Raw genomic sequence first — 20209 nt, 5'->3', positions numbered from 1 at the left:
CGGACCGTATCTTACAAAGTTTTTTTTTACAAAAAAAAAGTTGTCGATTGAAGTGTCAGTTGATGTTCGTTATTTCTATATTATTTTACTGAAATTTATTATTACGTTTTGTTTTTGTGTTCGATTGCGGTTATAAACTTAATTGTTTGTATATCTTAAGAAAACATGAGTGCAGGTATTAAGTGATGAAGAAGGATTACATTTTTCAAGTTGTCTAATAGGGAATATTAGGCAAAGCTCTGCGTAGGTGGCACCTTTGTGGCACATACAGTAAACAAACCACATTGACACATCACACGTCACGTCAATCACATGGCCTACCGCGAAACAAGAAAATCGAAATTTTGTTATCTAATCTCTCTATCACTCTTGCATATTCGAGCGATAAAGAGGCAAATATCTAAATTTCTATTTTCTCGTTTACCGGTAGGCCCTTGTTAACAAACCGCCTTGATGCATCAATGTCATATTTTATTGTCTGTGAAAACTTGTCAAAAAACAGTTTAAGGCACAGTATGTATAAGTTAGTCTATGAATTTACTGAGTCGGTAGTGCTGCACTCTGGCGGCAGAACATTGCAGTAATATCTCCTATTGGTATGTTCTCACTGCTCAGGTGAAAAACTTTGTGTACTACACGAGATCAAAGTTATTTAGATCTCGTGCGCTTTTGAGTCCCTTACTACGCTCAAGATAAGCACTCGAAGAAATATCAAACTTTGATCTCTTGTTGTACAAATAACTATTTTTTCTGATCAAACTGACCGACCGACTGGCTATTACGCATGCGCGGGTTGTGGCCTCGGGGGGTGCGGGTTGCCGGCCGGGCGCGGGGAGGGCGGGGGCGGCGCGCGGCGCCGGCGCCGGGAAGATGGCGGCGTTCGCTCTTTGCTCTCCGCAGCACGCTGCAGCGCCTGTAAAATATATCACATTCGACGTTAGTACCTAAAAAGGAAACAAATAAAAAAAACTCCGACCACGCTAAATGTGCATCACCTTGGCAAAGACAATTCATACATATCCCATACATACTTTACATAGCACCAGGGATACAAACTTAGCATGAGGCTCATAGTAAAAAACTACTTCTCGTCACCTCGTCTATCTTGATGATTTCCACGATCTCCGTAATCTTCTTCTCCAAACTCTTGATGTAAAGACGCGCGTTGGACACGTTCACGTTCACGGACTTCCCTAGTAACTTCAAGAGCGGCAAGGAGTTACAATCGGAGGCACTGGAAGCAAGAGAAACACCTCATTACACTTACAGCTCGGCCACGACTTGCGCGACTGGCGAGGGTGGCGGCGGCAACCATTGGTGGGAACGAAAGTTCCGACCGCTGTGTCTCGCTCCAACCTATGGTTGCCGCCGCCGCCGTCGCCAATCGCGCAATGTCGTGGCCGAGCCGTTAGGTTAGGTAAATAGTTACCTATTCTTTCATAGACTAAGCAGAAATTTAACTTCATGAGTTTCATGACCTACCATGACATGTCTATCTTAGAACACTGTAGGTACCTATACCACAAATAACGCGGCTATAGCGGCCCCGACAAAATTCTACCGGTATCCATTCGCTAAAATAATGATTTGCACCGTTTAATGAGACAAAATTACGATTTTCTTTAATTCCCAGCTGAAAACCCTTGAATTTCCGTATCCAAAGAGTAAAAACGGGACACTATTACTAAGACTCCTCTGTCTGTCTGTCACCAGGCTGTATCTCATGAACCCTGATAGCTAAACAGTTAAAATTTTCACAGATGATGTATCTCTGTTGCCGCTATAACAACAAATACTAAAAACATAATAAAATAAATACATATTTAAGTGGGGTTCCCATACAATAAACGTGATTTTTTTGGCGTTTTTTTGCGTAATGTTACAGAACCCTTCGTGTGCGAGTCCGACTCGCACTTGGCCGGTTTTCTTATCTCTAGACAAAACCTAAAACTAATTTAGCAACCTCTTACTCGTAAAGTTTCACATTTGCTCTCATCACCCCCTTAGGGTACCTACGTAATAAGTACATATAAGTCAATGCCCTTAGGTAAGGTATAGGTACTCACTGTGCCAGCTGCTGTATTTGCTGCAATAAACTGTTCAGCACCGCATCACTGCGACCATATTCTTCTCTCAGTTTGGCTGTGGCTTGTTTTTTCTCGTCCAGCGTTGTTCGAAGGGATTCGATGCTGTCCTGTTGCTTGGATAGCTTGGCTTGGTGTTTGGCGTGTTCATCGTCTGCAGGATAGCGATTTTTTTTAACACTAGCTACTTACAGCTAGGAACTTCATCCGAGTTTATCGGTGAAGGAAACACCATGAGGATATGTCTTAAGGTCGAAACTCATTTATTATATAATAAGTGTTATAAAATGAATATAAAACTAAAATTAACTACAATTAAGATAACAAAAGCTAAAAAATTACACTCTAAAAAATGAAGACCAACTAAGAGCAGTTTCTTCTTAGTTGACGTTAAGTTAATTACAACAATTACGATCTTATATAAATCAATGAAAGCCGATTACTTAAAACAATAAGTGTATCTGTGATTGAACTAATAAAGTAGGTATTGATTAATCCTAACAATTGTATACCTTGCATCTATGATTAACTTGTTGACATAATTATGTAACGTAGGTTGATTCAATAAATATCAAGCTTAGTTGATCTTACTAGGGTCAATTAGTTAGCATAATTCTTTTTCATGTATATATTGAACAAGATCTTAGTTGGCTCAGTTACATAGCAATAGTAAGATCAATCAGAATTACCTTATTTGAAATGTCGAAGTCCTTGTTAGGCTCGTTTGGAATCAAGATGCTTGATTACGACTATCAAAATATTGATAGGGCCAACCAAATTTTTTTTAGAGTGTAAAAATACCTATCAAAATTTTGCGCCCTTGGTAATGCAGGTAGCGTTCCCGCGCTGGATTGCTTTCTTTGCGCGAGAAAGCTGCCTGCGCGAGGGTTACCTGTGGCCTCCCTTAGGCGTTTGCTGAGCGCCTTGTGGAGCCCCCGAGCCCCCCTACCCCACGAACCTAGTGTCTCGACGCCGAAAGATACAAATTCGTAGTGTGCGCTGAGACAACTCGGTCTTAATGTTTGTAAGGCAGTCTTCGTTCTTTGTTAAGGTTAACAAGGACTGTATGCGTTGAAGGGTCTGCATAAAATCGAGAACTTTTACAGTTCACGCCAATAAACAAGTACCTCTCTGCAGTTAACAAATGCTCCAAACAGTCCTTCCAACTGTCATCCTGTGGACTAGATCAGAAACTTAAACTTGACGTTGAAACTTCGCGCCAGGGGGCTCCCGTGCTGCCTACAGTTCACGCACGCTCCCTATTCACCAGTAGGCCTAGCACATGATTGGTGCGATATACTCGTAGACTACGTACTCGTCTCTTTCTAATTGTATCAATTAAAGAGGGACGGTAGTCTATCTCGCGGGCGAGATACTGTAGCACCAATCATGTTCTAGCCCGGCAGCGAGGAGATACCTACTAGTGTTTATGTAAATCATTCGATCCGCGTTGGAGACTGGGGAGTGTAGCTCAAACTTTCTTAATCTTTCATATTTATGTGTGTGGTAATTGTGGTGGGTATAAATCGTGGGTTCAAACCTCGGTTGTGCTATAGAGCAGTAAAAATCGCAAATGCAATGCTAAAAGATGACTAAAAATTCAGTCTGTCCTTATCATACACAGGCAACTTTGGCCGTCACTATCTATTTGATGCTAGCTATAATATTTCTGTGATGAATTTTTTTTGTGGGGACTTATATAGGCTGGTGCTGATGGAGATGATGATAGGTATTTGTTAGATAGAGTGCTACAAACCTATAGTTGTCCTGAGTGATCGCACGTTGTCATGCAGGTTCTTGAGCTCTGTGTTGACCTCGTTGATGTAGTTGAACAGCGCGTAGTTCTCTTCTTCTCTTCTGTTGAACTCCTGGATAAGTTTGTCCACGTCATCTTCTCCTGCGAACTCCTGTTGATGAAACAAGGATTTTTAAGGCAGCGTTTTATACAGGGTGTTCATTCGAAATAGGGGAAGAACAGAAACTATAAATGATAGGTACGTTAGTTAGGTATGTGGTTTAAGCCTGCACTTCATGTACCTAATCTTTTTCTATCGTGTCCATCTAAAGTGGTGGTGGTGGTGGTCGGTGTGGTTTTGCCAACAAGATATGGAGCGTAGCATACGACTCGTATTAGGTGATAGAAGGAGTCCGGAAAGCCTCAGTAGTACTTAATTCAAGTAAAAAGCCAAAGTTATAGTAGTTCGAAAGGCGACCAAGTCAAAGTAGGATTAAGATGGTAATGTCCAGACATGGGTGCTAAAATAATTGGGAAAAATTTTTACGGATTAGAACATATCGAATACTCGAATTGGGGATCTGGGAGTCCCAGCCGGCAATGGCGGAATTATCTTGACTTTTTTTTAGAATAGAATATCGTTTATTGCACCATGGTAAAAACAAGCTGTTACAAAATAATGGTATCTCATGGACCCTAATAGGGTATGGCAAACATTTCCTTAATATAAGTAGGTACAGTCACCTGCAATAATATGTTACACAACGAAGGCCGCAAAAATATCTGACAAGATCTTATTTGTAGAGCTATAAGAGCTTGTCACATATTTTTGCAGCCTTTGAAGAGTAACATATTATTGCAGGTGACTGTACATATTAAGAACAAATAAAAACCAAAAACTAACTTTATAATTTTAGGAGATCAAAACTTCTTCTTGATCGGGACACTCTTGACAGAGCGGTCGTGGTCATCATTGGAAGTCTCCCTTTGTGACACATTTGACGGCTCGCCTCCACTCCTCCCTGACGGCTGCGCGTTTAGCGCATTCGTGCAAGGGGCCGTCCATTGCTGCCTTTATTTGGTCCGTCCACCTCATGGGCGACCTTCCTCGCGCTCGGGTACCTTCTACTCTGCCCTGCACCACCAGTCGCTCTATGGATACATCTCCACGTCGAGAAACGTGTCCAAAGAAGGTGAGGATGCGAGCTTGAACGATGGAGGATAGACGCTGCTTGATGCCGAGCTCTTGGAGTATGGAGTGGGATCAAAACTTACTTATTTACTATTAACTAACTTATTTAACAAAACTGTCAGTGAGAAAATCCGTTACTGAATAATATTATGCTTTTTCAGCAAGGAACGATTTCTACTTCTTTGTATAAACTATAAACTATGTATATGAATTTACCTCAAGAAGACCTTTGGTGATAATAATTATGGTGTTACGCACCCGTATAGCATCTAAGATGTTGACATAGTTGTTATAGGTCCTCATCTCTTCCTCTTGTTGCTCAAGCCGCTTGGCTTCCGCCTTGGCGTCTGCCGCAGTCAGTCTGACGGTTCCCTTGGTCCGAAGGAAGTCTTCGAGCTTCATGCTGTGGTCCAGCTGCCTTTGGAGCTCACGGACCTCCTGCACAGTGAAAATAAAGACCTTCCCAATGTGCATCTCGATTGGTACGAGTAAGTTACATTAAGCAAAGCATAAGCAGGAATAGAATAAAACGCGAAAAGTATTATTGGTCAGCAGTAGATGCCGCTGTACTGCCTCAACGTTTTGTGGTACCTGGATTGGATCAGTTATAGATTTTGAACCAAGAATTAAGTATAGTGATCTGCAATAATACATATATTATTTTTCGAAGGCCGCAAAAATATGTGACACGCTACACGCTCTTATGGTTCTACAAATAAGATCGTGTTAGGTATTTTTACGGCCTTGGTTGTGTAACATATTATTGCAGGTGACTGTACAACATAAAGAGCTACACTTGTACAAAACTGCAACACTTGAAGCAACGGGAAAGGCACTAGAAGGAAGGTAGGTAGGTACTATAGTCTCGAGCGAGGTTTTATCGGACTTCCCCATTGTAAGGTCAAAGATAATGTATGCTTTGAAATGGACACCATTGTTTAACACCAAAATGGGTTACCAGACAGTGTTTCCTGTAGTCAACAGCCGCGCGCTCCTTCATGCCATCCAGCTTCGAACACCATTCCTCCCTCTGGTCATATGCTGCAATAGCCTGTTCCACCAGCTCCAAAATAGCTGCCTTCCCGTCCAGGAGACGCTTGATCTGGGTCTTCCACACGCCGTTGAACGATTGCCTGGAATTCAACATTTGATACAACATACAAAAAACAATTGCGTTATATTAAGTAAAATAAAATAAAATAAAAATAAAAATAGCCTTTATTTCTACTATTACCTTACAATAACTTGACTTACAATTTACAATCTAGTATTTAGTTATTACTTTATCCTTAAACAGTTTTAATTACTTATACATATTATTCAATTAAACTAAACTTTAAGCATTATTTATAATAGTAGTCGCCTCTGTGGCGTAGGCCTCCCCCATGCATCTCCACATATCTCTATCGCGGGCCTTTTGCATCCAGTTGTCGCCAACTGTTTCGTTAAATATATCCCTCCATCTTTTTCTCGGATGTCCTTTATTTCTACTACCATCATACGGAAACCATTCTGTCAGCCGTTTGGTCCACCTGTTATCCTCCATCCTACATATGTGGCCTGCCCATTGCCACTTAAGCGGCCGAGCTTTTTTCTTCACATCGTCTACTTTGATAACTCTCCTTTTTTTGTCATTTCTTAAGTAAGTTTCTATATTAAGTAATTACACGTTATTACTACATAAATAATATATGTGCGCATCTATCTACTTTCGAATGTATATTTGCGCTAAATTAATAGTTAATGTTTGTTTTATACAGAAATCACGCAAAAAAAGTTATTTTGGTCAAAATAAAACGTTTTTTTTTGTATGGAAAGCGAACCACCTTAACAAATATTCATATCAAGATGAGTCAGTTTATCAAAAGCTGGATTGGATTGCCCGAATTTAGAGAGAGGATTTATTTAAAAATGTTTGAATGACTCCCTATTTCCTTAGCATACCTACTCTGTTCCCAAAGCGGCTGCTTGGTGGAATTTGACATAATCGAGTCTACAATATACCTACCTACAGTTTTCGACAAATGTACCGACAAATCTTAAAATGCAACCGTTGGTGAATTCACCTGTCTCTAAGTAGCCGGTCAATCTCCAGCCTCATCTTGTAGTTTTCGCTGTTGACTGTGTTGAAGCGCTTCATGGCGGTACTTAGCCGGTTTTCAAGCTGGCTTATCATGGTCTGGTCTGTTAGGGACTTGGCGTATTCCTGAAAATTAGTCAGGTAATTAGCATCCATACCTTGACACAAAAACATAGTCTAATAATCAATGATTCTTACAATAAATCTACCTAACAAAATTCTACCGCAACCGTTGTTCACCATAAAGTAAAAAGTAGAAAGTGGCTACATGAAACAAGTACGCGTAGTACATTAGAAACACAGGGGAAATAGGCTCCTTAATCAAGCAAAGCCTGATGAAGAGAATTTTTCACTACGTGGCTTGGCATTAATGGTTTTCTACACCTTCTTTGAGACAACGCATATGGGGCATTATCTATGAAGAAGGACCTTATTGTCGATGGCGCTTACGCCGCACAATGTCGCGCGGCATTGTATTTATATCGGAACATCGTTATTAATGGCGTAAGCGCCATCGGCTATAAGGTTCCTTTTCATAGATAACGACACACATGCGCTGTCTGAAAGAAGGTGTTGTTAAACCATTCATGCCAAAAATGCAAAAAATCTCGCCAGGCTTTGCTTGATTGAGGATGAGCCTTTTTCGGTACGGAATGATTTTGTCTCCTGCATTGTTACAATAAAAAAAATACAGCTTACGAGTGGTGTTCTACCATTGTGGTGTTTCTCATATACTTTGCACACTCGTTAGGGGTCGTCCCAGAAATCATGTGATCATATTTGGCCTATTTTTAACCCCCCCCTCCTTGCCACAAGATCACGTGATAATTATGATGTTTTTTATTGGGTAAATACGTATATAAAATACAGCGGATTATTTGATCTAATTAAATGTTTGAGTAATATTGTTGTTTTTGTCTTTCCCGCTTTGAAAAATAAAATTACACGTGATGTCATCTCTGAGCCCCCCTCCCCATCGTATCGTGATCGTTCGTGATATTTTTCTTACCCCCACCCCCCTCTAAACGATCACATGATTTCTGGACGACCCCATAAAGCCGAACCTGTCGTGGTCTCTCAGAAAGATTAGGTGCTTTCTTTATTACCAGGTTAGTATAAAATAAATACCTCTTCAGCACCACTGCCTTTGATCCTCAGCGCTTTTATCTCCTTCTGCACTTGCTTGAGAAGAAAGTCCAGCTCATGAATGGTGCTGCGATGCTCACGGACTTCGCTTGAGCAGCGCTCGTGGTCTTTCAGAAGAGAGACCAACTTGTCTCGGGCCTTGGTGCTCTCCATCACGTTGGAGGTGCTTTTTGTTAGCTGATAAAAATAGGAAAATTTTATTCTCTTCAAGGTGCAGCGGGGCAATTTAGATTGCGGGGTACTTTAACCTTTTAACCGCCAGCAATTTTTGATCGAGCGTGCTCGTGTCGCCACCGACAGTAATTGTACCACGCAGAGTAAGGTTGGCATAGTTACGGGAGTTATAAATGTGCTGTAAAAACCAAATCAGATCTTTGTCTTAATTTATCAGACTGTGGCGAAATGAGCTGGATATGTAATGTCTTATATATCAGCAGGAGTGTTATCATAGTTTCGGACACGTACTCTCGGAGTACCTATCCTGCTGTCGAATGTTCGTTGATTCGACTGTCGTTGGATCGAATGTTCGCTGGGTCGAAAAGCGTAGAAATAATCAATTGTAGAATCGAATTTGAGGTTTCGATTGTCATCCCATAGAAGATCTCGGGTACGAATGTTCGTTGATTCGACTGTCGCTGGATCGAATGTTCGCTGGGTCGAAAACGTAGAAAAATTTTTTTTTTCAGAGTACCTCCCGAACATATGAAGAGGGGGTAATTTTTTTTCGGTTAGACCCTAAGGTAAAAACGTTTTTTTTAATCGGTCCAGTCATTTTGGAGTTCATTCGTTACAAAAAAAAATTCCTAAAATACAAATGTTTTCTCTTTAATATTAGTATAAATGTAGCTTTGTTTTTTAATCTGAACATGACACTAAAAATCATTAGAAGTATTAAAGGATGATAAAATAAAACTCTTGATTACTCAATCATTTTAAATTTACTATGCCATACTAGAAGGAACTACTCAAAAACTAAATTACTCAATTGCACTAATACAATATAAAAAAAAGAATGGCAATATTGTACAATGTTTTCACCTAATTCTCATATAAGTTAAATATGCCAGTGCACTCAAAAATTCGCGCGCGCAGCAACATGCGAATCAACGAATATTCGATACACAACAAATCGAACCCATACAATTCTAGATTACGATTTTTCGATTATGCATAATTCGGCCACAAGTATTTCGACCCAGCGAACATTCGATCCAGCAACATTCGAATCAACGAACATTCGATACACAACAAATCGAACCCATACAATTCTAGATATACGATTTTTCGATTATGCATAATTCGGCCACAAGTATTTCGACCCAGTGAACATTCGATCCAGCAACATTCGAATCAACGAACATTCGACAGCAGGATACTCCGAGAGTACGTGTCCGAAACTATGATATACACTCATCATAATATCAGACTCTGGCGGTTAAAGGGTTAAACTAATCGAAATATCTTCCATGTTTTTCATTATTAACTAGAGTGCCATATATGTCCAGATAGCGAAACAGATGTGTTGTGTGTGACTCTAGTTAATAATGTAAAACATGGAAGATATTTCGATTGCACCTTACTCTTTTTTTATTTTTTCGATGAGATAGTGAAACGATGATCTTGTTAATTAATGCAGCCTTCCATATGATGATATGAGACTGACCTGATCTGACTGACTCATACTTGTATTACTTACTTATCGTTTTATTATTGCCAATTTCTGTAGAATTTCGCAATCAATATCCCACTACATTTTTTGTCGTCCATTTGTCTCGTGTAGGGTTTGCAATCCGGATCCGAAATGTATGAAATTATCCAGACCCGCACATCTTCCCATACATTTCAGATCCATAGTGCAGACCCTTGTCTCGTACAAGGGACTAAGGAGAGGGGAACTAAAGAGTATTTTAAATCAAAATCACTTATTGTGACTACAAGTTGCTATGAATAAAAAGTCAGTCTTTTATAACTCATAACAGGCTCTGACGGAGGCAGGACACTTAAAATTTTCTGCGGAACCGTATTATTGTGATATTAGAGCCCTCTAAATTGCAAAATGCCCCAGAACGAAAATACTGGCGTCACTAATTGGTATGCTTTCATCCCCACCTCAATTTATCGGTAATATCGGTCATCATCGGCGGTTGAATTCGGCGAGCCAAATTGGCGTTTGCGTCCGCACGTCCTGATTCGATCGGGCAATTTAATCAGATCGAAAAATTGACTAGTCTGGATACGCCTTACCTTAAACTCCAGCATGATCTTGTCCAGGTCGTTGTTCAGGGTGCGGATCATGTTCCTCTGAACTCGGAGTGTTGGTTGCACGCTGGTCATCACAGACATACGGTCTATCTCCATCACTCGGAACCTACCTTACCTTTAACTCCAGCATGATCTTGTCCAGGTCGTTGTTCAGGGTGCGGATCATGTTCCTCTGAACTCGGAGTGTTGGTTGCACGCTGGTCATCACAGACATACGGTCTATCTCCATCACTCGGAACCTACCTTACCTTTAACTCCAGCATGATCTTGTCCAGGTCGTTGTTCAGGGTGCGGATCATGTTCCTCTGAACTCGGAGTGTTGGTTGCACGCTGGTCATCACAGACATACGGTCTATCTCCATCACTCGGAACCTGCCTTACCTTTAACTCCAGCATGATCTTGTCCAGGTCGTTGTTCAGGGTGCGGATCATGTTCCTCTGAACTCGGAGTGTTGGTTGCACGCTGGTCATCACAGACATACGATCTATCTCCATCACTCGGAACCTACCTTACCTTTAACTCCAGCATGATCTTGTCCAGGTCGTTGTTCAGGGTGCGGATCATGTTCCTCTGAACTCGGAGTGTTGGTTGCACGCTGGTCATCACAGACATACGGTCTATCTCCATCACTCGGAACTGGAATTAGGAATTTGGTGGTTTTTGTCATAGATGTATGGTTTTGTTATCGACTTATCGTCTTCTTATTGAAAAGTTTATAAGGTTCAGCATTTTACATGTTTCTAATATTAAGGTTTATGCTCTCCTTGTACCTACATATGTAAGTATGTATGGTGCAACTACATAATTACCAATAATTATATACAAATTTGGTAAATATTACAATAATCTTAACAACTCTATTAATTTTGACTTTGACATTTGCGTATTGTCACTAAAGCTCGGTTTTCCTAGAATAGTGGTGCCGTCATAGATATAATAAAGTAATAAGGTGTGTGTATTTAGTGGGAGTAGTCATTTGGCGGCCATCTCCATACAAAATATGGATGGAGTAGTATTTTGTATGGAGAGTCATACTGCCAAAGTTTGTGCAAAGTAAGCGTGATCAGGGTTTATTATTAATTCGTATTGCTAGTGTTTATAATGAATAAATAACGTCCTGACCTGTCTCTGCAGTTTGGACAGCTCATCTTCTGCGATCTTCTCCATCTCCATATCCTCTGGGATCGACATCTTGCACCAGGCAGAGGTTTCTGGAAGATACTTCTAATATGATTAGTGCATGAAAATTTAGTGTTACGTACAGGGTGGCCAAAAAATAACTGCATTCCCGTTGCCAGGGAGGTTTGGGATTAAATAAATAAATAAAATAAACAAGCCTTATATTTCTTACAAAAAAATAAAATTACACACTTTTTTTGGGATTATACTGAGCAATTTTTACAATGGGGCCTACCCCGAAAACGCGAAAAAAAAATTTGGCTGTTTCATACATTTTGGCTGGTCTATTTTCTATGAGAGGGTAAATTTATTTTAGCGGTTGCGGGGTTGGTCCCATAGTAAAAGTTGCTCAGTATAATCCCAAAACCTTCCTGGCAACGGGAACGCAGTTATTTTTTAGTCACCGTGTATTTAACATATCGTTTTGTAGTTGTTAAGTTACCTATCGTATTTTGAATATTGATGCATGTAATGTACATCTTTTTGAAAACAAAGGTAACTAACTACAAATGGCCAAAAAAAAAGTTAAAGATGTAATTTTACAACAAATTATAACTAGCTATTAGCTAGATTAGGTTAGCTGAAAGAGATCTCTTCTAGGCATAAATTCGCCTTTGACAAGAAACAACTTACCTACTTATTACCTATTTATTTTAAAAAACTTACCCCAACAAAATGTGGTGTTTTCTTTTAAAAGGGACCTTATTTTCGATGGCGGTTACGCCATTAACAACGATGAATACAACAGTAGGTCAAAATTTCTGGATTCTGACCCACCTCGCTTCGCTCGGTTTGATTCCCAATTTAACCCGTTAGTTTACAATCTAACGTAGGTTAGGTTAGGTTAGATTGTAATCTCCCTACCGTCAGTTTATAATTTAACTAGCGATATTATAAACTGACGAGTGTTTACAATTTTACGGTGACAAACAATCCAAGCTACGAGCGTTGTCTTGAAGAAACAGTCGATTATTGTTGTTAAATCAATAAAGGCGTAACTACGTACAGTCGCCATCAGATATATCGGAGCGGCCAAGGTGCTCACAAATATCGGAACACGCCTCTATCGTCAGGGCGTTAGAACGCGTGTTCAGATATTGTGAACACCTTGGCCGCTCCGATATATCTGATGGCGACTGTACTAACCTTCAGCAGGCGTGGCTCACTCCGCGATTTCGTCGCTTTGCTACAGGTAGCTACAAGTACATCCGTTCCACACCAATTTTGGTGGCTAGCCATAAGCCGCGCGTGGCGCTGTCGCCACCTAGCGGCCATGTCTGTCCTGATCGTAACAGACGCGTTTTGTTAGAGAGTGAGTCTGCTGTACCTAGTACTATTATTTATTCTGTGCCCTCAGGCCAATTCGAACGTACACTGACATCAGAATGATATTTGAATCATGTTTGCGTATCGCCCTCGCCAATACATGTACGGACAAGTACCTACGTGCGAAATGCACGATGATTATGGCTCCTCTACACGATGGGCCAGCGCCAGGACGCAAGTATGTGTTAGGTTAGAGGGATCTCATTCTACCGCATGGCTGCGTCCCTTGGAGTGGCCGGCGCTGGCCCATCGTGTAGAGGAGCCATTAGAGCTGATTTAGACGGCGCGCGAACTCGCATGCGATTTTAGTTACATTGCGGACTGTTGGTTACGTCCAATTCAACAGACCGATCAAAACCCGCAATGTAATGAAACTCGCATACGAGTTCTCGCATCGTCTAAATGAGCCCTTAGTAGATGTCATTCTGATATCAATGTACGTTCCATAAAGTAAATAACTAAATAAAGAGTGCTAACTCCATACATCAGTTTTCTTACCAAAACCACACTGCTACGGAGTCCGTAGTACGGACCTTAGGGTTCACGCGTTCGTTTATGTCTTTTGTTCGCGCCAACGCGCAAAAACGCTTTTGCTCATTTTATATTAGTTTATGACTTAACCATTATTCATTACCACTCATACATTATTTTAGATTCATGAATTCGTACAAAAAATACGATTAAGTAAACCAGAAGTCGTTGAATAGAATATGCATTCAAATTTGAAACAAAAATTCAACTATTATTATTTTTTTGCCAATATACGAATTACGAACAATAGACTGTTTAACTAATAACTAAAAACAGACTATTAGTTATGTAATAAACATAGGTGTACAAATCATGAAAATATCAAGGTTGTTTTTTTGTGGAATGGGTTAAAAAGGATTTTATAACAGAAAATGATATCACTTCCTATAATAACTTCGAACTTAACCCAATACATATGAAAAAAAAACTTAACTTTCAAGAAACGACCTTGATAGTTTATTTATAAAGTTCTTTTTAAGCCGACACAAAAAACAGAATACGAGGATTAGAAAGTAACCAACAGTGTTCAAATTAACAAAGTTATTTTGCCAACAACATTGGCGCCACTTCATATGAAAGATATAGATTTTGTATATGAAAATTTTAGTTCCATATTTGGTCACCGGTAAAAATTATTTTGTAACGAAGCAGTTTACCAACAATAAAATAATTGTTTCGCCATTTTTGACCACTCTCTTCGGATGACCTTGAGTGTCTATAGTGGTCTCTTTCTAACGCACCGTCTGTGGATTTACCTACCTGTTGTTTCCGTTTCACTCCGATGCACGTGTTTATTTAGGAACAAAGAGCTGAATAGTAACAGATGTGGAAGTTCATAAAACCGTGTTGTTACGTGTAGGCAAGTAATTAGGTTTTACGGGCTTAAATCTAATAATACACCAATGAACAGGCTGTAATAATTGTTCAATATTATTTTCGTTAGTCGCCTTATTGTAGTCTACTGCTACATGGACTAGGCTCGATGGACTAATCAAAATCAATTCATCAATTTTCAGGTAACGAAGGCCCATAGATACATCGTTTCATAGACCAATTTAGTACAAATGTATACTATACTTTTTTACAAGCTTTTATTTACTTTCACCTGTCCCGTTGTCTGTCTGTCGGTCTGTAATCAAATCTTGCATGTTAAATTTGATCCACTTCCCGGTTTCCGAATGAGCTGAAATTTTGCAAGCATGTATAAATCGGATGACAATGCAATATTATGGTACCATCGAGCTGATCTGATGATGGAGACAGGAGGTGGCCATAGGAACTCTGTGATGAAACAACGCAACCTAATTGTGTTAGGGCTTTTTAGAATTGTCTCGATGAGTATTAGTTATCTGTTGTAAGAAAAGTACAGTCAGCGATAAAAGCTTGTACCAAAAATGAAATTTTTGCCAAAAACTTATTTGATAGGTAGGCCTGATCTCTCAACTACAATAATGTCAAATTACACTTGTACATATGTATATGAAAATTACCCATTGGGTTTCTTTTGGTAGGTACCTATATCGTTAAAATATGCGTGCAAATGTTCCAAGTACATGCACGCTATTGAATGATCAATATCATAGTTACTTCGTAATAAATAAGTTTTAATTTAATTTAATAAAAGTTAGGTAGTAGGTTAGGGTGTTTCATTTTTCCGAATTTTCGATTTTCATCTGACTTTGCTCGAATTCTTGTTCTAACTGATAAAATAATATTATACGTTAAAATAAATTAAAATCGGTCAACATTTAGAGGTTGCACAACATCAACAAAGATTTTTCAAATAACCAACGACTCTACATCGGAGGGTAGAAAATGGTTTAAGCGGATACCATCCAAGCGGAGAGTAGTGTGATACTGAACCTTCTACATATACATAAATTTTAAAATTAGTAGTAAACTTGGATTTTGGTTACTCGATAATTGTTCTAATTAAGATTTTTCAGTTTTTCCACCTGTTTCCAAAGGAAAAGTGCTATTATCGTGTTTTAGACGCAAAATTCAGTTTTCTCATTCGATTTTAGTATCAGTTCATTATATTTCGTCATTTTAGAACATAGTTCATTTTCATGCAATGTATGGGGTTCTTACTCTACCTTTTCAACTTGTGCAACCTCTAAACGTTATTCGATTCTTTCGAAAATTGAAATAGATAGTTTTTAGTGTGGGGAGACTCCATTGGTGAGCAAAGTCAGGAAAAATATTACAACTTTTTTTTCTCCATACAAAAGTGAATCACCCTATAGTAGGTAGTTTTAATTTTAGGTTACTTTTTATAGTTTTTATTGTAAGTTTGATATTAAGTAATTATGTTTATGGTTTTAAATAAAGACGCCAATTGATAAATTGATAGATGACCATTCAATAAAAAAAAGAAATTCGGGTACTTCTTCTACCTAGCGTTATCCCGGCCTTTGCCAGGGTCCGCTTTCCTACTTGCTTTCCTCCACTTTGCGCGATCCTGGGCGTCGTCTCGTGTTAACCCGTTCACGCTCATATCTGCTTTCATCACGACATTTGAGCCATCGCTTTTTTGGTCTGCCTTGGGGTCGGCGCCGTCAAGGGCTAGGTTAAGGCATATGTTTCCTACATAGTCAGCTGGCCTGCGACAAACGTGGCCGAGCCACCTGAGGCGACATTCTTGGAGTTTCTCTGCTACGTCACGCTAGTATGAAGAGATCTACAATTTAAAAGGCCAAATAGCCTGAATTTTGGTCCTCCCAAGGCCGTTCCCGTACCCAAATGAAATCTACAATCGAGCCTCCCCTCACGCCACCCATCCCGCCCCTAGATACAATGACGATACAACAGCGCCACGCAAGAAGTAGCGACTTAAATGAACTAACAGGACACTGATTTGTAAAACGTATTACTAAATACTGAAAAAAGCATGCTGCATCTCATAGATGGCGTTAAAGTTAAATTGGAAAAATAAATGAAACATAGTGCAAATTAAATATTCATTTTAATGAAGTCAACTCTTATTTCAATAATATTTAATTATGAGGGTGTAAATACAGTTTATATTTAAACAAATTAATGACTGCAAGTTTTCTATAATATCATTATTTATTAGGTATACTGTGCAGGTATATCATCGATATTTATTAAAAAAAAACCGGGCAAGTGCGAGTCGGACTCGCGCACGAAGGGTTCCGTACCATAATGCAAAAAAAAAAAAAAAAACAAAAAAAAAGCAAAAAAAAAAACGGTCACCCATCCAAATACTGACCACTCCCGACGTTGCTTAACTTTGGTCAAAAATCACGTTTGTTGTATGGGAGCCCCATTTAAATCTTTATTTTATTCTGTTTTTAGTATTTGTTGTTATAGCGGCAACAGAAATACATCATCTGTGAAAATTTCAACTGTCTAGCTATCACGGTTCGTGAGATACAGCCTGGTGACAGACGGACGGACGGACGGACGGACGGACGGACAGCGAAGTCTTAGTAATAGGGTCCCGTTTTACTCTTTGGGTACGGAACCCTAATTAGGGCATACCGGTACAAGTGCGAAAAATAGGTAATTCGCACATGTATCATACAACGTTTTACAGTACATAACATGGCCCTTTAAATTTTCGACATAGTTACGTAATGTGCTAATTATCGCACTAATGCGGTAAAGTAGCACCATATTGTAATAGTACTTACCTACATTACGTTTACAAGTGCGGCAAATAGGAAAATCGAAACGAGTGGCGATAAATTCGAACACGACCGAAGGGAGTGTTTTGAATCGACACGAGTTGCGAATTACCTATTGGCACATGTATCGTACAACGTTTTACAGTACCTACAGTCCTACATACTAGGGTTTGCTCCCGGGAAATACCGGTACCGAAAGTACCGGGAATTCCCGGGATTTAGAGCCAAGCAAAGAACCGGGATTTCAAAATTAAATTCCCGGTACTTTCGGGATTTTCGGGACTAATATTTCCGGTACAATATTTGACTGTTTTCTGTTACTTAGCATGAAATATCATGTTTTTTAAAGAAATACATTATATAAATCCATTGCTGACGCTAATACTTTTACGACTGACCATATATTAAAGCAAAACAAAAATAGTCAATGGGTTTGACAATGCCAACAAAATAAAATAGCTTATTTTGAAACTATACGAGTGTTTCTACGATAAATAATTTTATACGAATAATTAGTTAGTTGTATACTAAATACGAGCAAAAACTAGAGAGAATTGTGTTATTAATAAAATATTTCTTTTAATTCGAATACGGTATAAGAAACTCTTATTGATAATCTGAATGACATTTTAAAATGAATTAAAATATGATAGTGACATGTCCTCTCCTTGGTAAATTCTTAATTCTGGCTGCAACAACTTCTTGATCGTTCCTATTGATAATTTTATTACCATTTTTACCTACTCACATGCAATTTTGCACATTTATTCAAGCCCCTTATCTTGTCTAGAATACAAAATTTCGTAAACGTAGCTCTAACAGTTATTCATAAATTAACGTTTTAAAACTGGCATTTTTGTGACTGACTGACTAATAGATCAAAAACCTAACCCACTTCGAGCTGACCTAGAAACTTGAAATTTGGCACTAAGGAATGCAAATCGGTTATTTTTTGTATGGAAATAACCGCGGTTTCGGTTAATAACCGATTATTTCCATACAAAAAATAACTGATTTGCATTCCCTATTTGGCACCAAGGTAGACTATTAGGAGTTTATAGAGGGAACAATCTAAAAAATGAAAATTATTGATAATTTGATGAAGAAAAACATATATACTTATCGATAATAGATGACTAATTTTCATTTATGGTATCAATCGATCAGGTTTGTCTTTAGGATCAAAAGTCTATATGGGATCCATTGCATTAAAGGAATACAAAAGTCAGAAATGATAGTCAAAGTCCGACAGTCGTACTTCACTCGCGAAACGCCCCGAACAAAACGATATGTGACCGTGACGTCAAGGTCACAAAGAGTCCATCTTGAAGTATGAACAAAACAAGAAAATTGCGATTTTGTCGGTGAAATATTGTGTTTATGTATATAGTTTCCATACAATCTTTTATTGGATAAAATGCGAGGAATCGAATCGAATGGTAACTAACTGCGACAATTCTTCGACCGACGGTTTTGTCAGGAAGCTCTTCTTCCACATTGAACGATATTTGTAACTGAAAATAAAATATATTGTATGTGTTAGCATTTACAATTTGTCACATCATGTACAGTCGACGTCAAAGATATGTACCTATTGCAGCATACTCCTTTGTAATAAGGTGAAAAATGTATACATATATTTGACGTCGACTGTACATATAAAGCACCGGTGGTAAAGAACCAACGAGAGAAATAAAAGTAAGACCCTGTATAATGACTACGAATCGTGTGATAAATCAATTTACGATGGAGTTCTGGCACACGAAGTTGAAACAATGTTATTCTAGCTAGGTAGTTAGTACAAAAGGTAAAATTGTTCTCTGCTCTACAATCAATAAGCATAATTAGCATGAATCACCTACCTCATGGGTATCTTCTTCCTCTAATATACTAGGAACCCGATAAGTGTCATCCACCTGTGCAATGCGTGGGTTCAAAATGTTTCAGCCGGTCGCCTCACTGTCAAAACCAAAATTAAATAAATGTATGATGTTTTACAGCACATATGGACTTTACCGCACTAGTGCGATAATGCACACACACATTACGTAACTATGTCAAATATTTAAAGGGCTAGTAGTAGTAGTAAACTCTTTATTGTACAAAAAGACATATTAAAAATAACATACAATTAGCAAGAAGTACAAAGGCGAACTTATCCCTTTGAGGGATCTCTTCCAGTTAACCTATAGGGCTATATGTACTGTAAAACGTTGTACGATACATGTGAGAATAGGTAATACGCAACTCATGTCAACTATTTTTCGCACTATTTTTTATCATCAAGTGATGATGAACAATAACAGCCACATTTTGCCTCTCATTAAGCATCCGGACAAATCTGTCGGTCGAAGAATTGTAGCAGCCAGTCATTTCTTTACAACATCACTCAATTTATAAATTAGTCCATTACTATTTCATAAATTGATCATGGACCCGCAAAACGCAGCATTCCAGAAATGCAGTTATTTCGAAAAGTGAGACAGACTAATTTCAAAATTTTTATGTAGGTACCTATATTATAACAAGTGATGACAACGGAGAAAACTACTTGAAAGTAAATAAACCATTGTGCTGGTTACAGGTACAGTCGGCGTCAAATACTTTGTAGCAACAAAGTAGCCAAATAGTAACATCTAGCAAGTAACATAATAAAATTGCGGTTTATGACGTAAGTATTAAAAAAACTGCTTACTAGATCTCGTTCAAACCAATTTTCGGTGGAAGTCTGCATGGTAATGTACATCATATATATATTTTTTGTTTTATCATTCTCTTATTTTATAAGTTAAAGGACACACATTTTACCACTTTGGAGGTGGTCTCTCGCGCAAACTATTGAGTTTAGAAAAAAATTATATCAAAAACCTCAATATATTTTTTGAAGACCTATCCATAAATACCCCACACGTATGGGATTGATGCAAAAAAAAATGTTGAGTTTCAGTTATAAGTATGGGGAACCCCCAAAATGTATTGTTTTTTTCTATTTTTGTTGGAAAATCCAAGTTTCAACAGTACCT

General features: G+C 38.7%; 1 protein-coding gene across 1 annotated transcript; it reads right to left on the bottom strand.

Moving 5' to 3' along the window:
• Positions 1-778: 778 nt before the first annotated feature.
• Positions 779-11724, bottom strand: LOC134800375 (coiled-coil domain-containing protein 63-like). Its single transcript, XM_063772875.1, has 10 exons — positions 11623-11724; positions 11014-11136; positions 8220-8414; positions 7078-7217; positions 5970-6144; positions 5270-5449; positions 3841-3991; positions 2067-2238; positions 1096-1234; positions 779-913 (listed from the first exon to the last, which is right to left on the bottom strand). The coding sequence occupies exons 1-10, from the start codon at positions 11689-11691 to the stop codon at positions 779-781; spliced, it is 1479 nt and encodes a 492-aa protein (XP_063628945.1). The 5' UTR covers positions 11692-11724.
• Positions 11725-20209: the final 8485 nt, after the last annotated feature.

This window comes from Cydia splendana, chromosome 19, assembly GCF_910591565.1.
Source record: "Cydia splendana chromosome 19, ilCydSple1.2, whole genome shotgun sequence".
NCBI lineage: Eukaryota > Metazoa > Arthropoda > Insecta > Lepidoptera > Tortricidae > Cydia > Cydia splendana.
The sequence above is the reverse complement of the archived record's forward strand: the minus strand, read 5'-3'. Positions and strand labels throughout refer to the sequence as shown.

Coding starts and splice junctions, on each gene's coding strand:
- LOC134800375 (XM_063772875.1), bottom strand. CDS start 11,691: ATGTCGATCCCAGAGGATATGGAGATGGAGAAGATCGCAGAAGATGAG. Junction 5,450..5,969: donor ACTACAGGAAACACTGTCTG/GTAACCCATTTT, acceptor TTCACTGTGCAG/GAGGTCCGTGAGCTCCAAAG. Junction 914..1,095: donor AAATCATCAAGATAGACGAG/GTGACGAGAAGT, acceptor TATATTTTACAG/GCGCTGCAGCGTGCTGCGGA.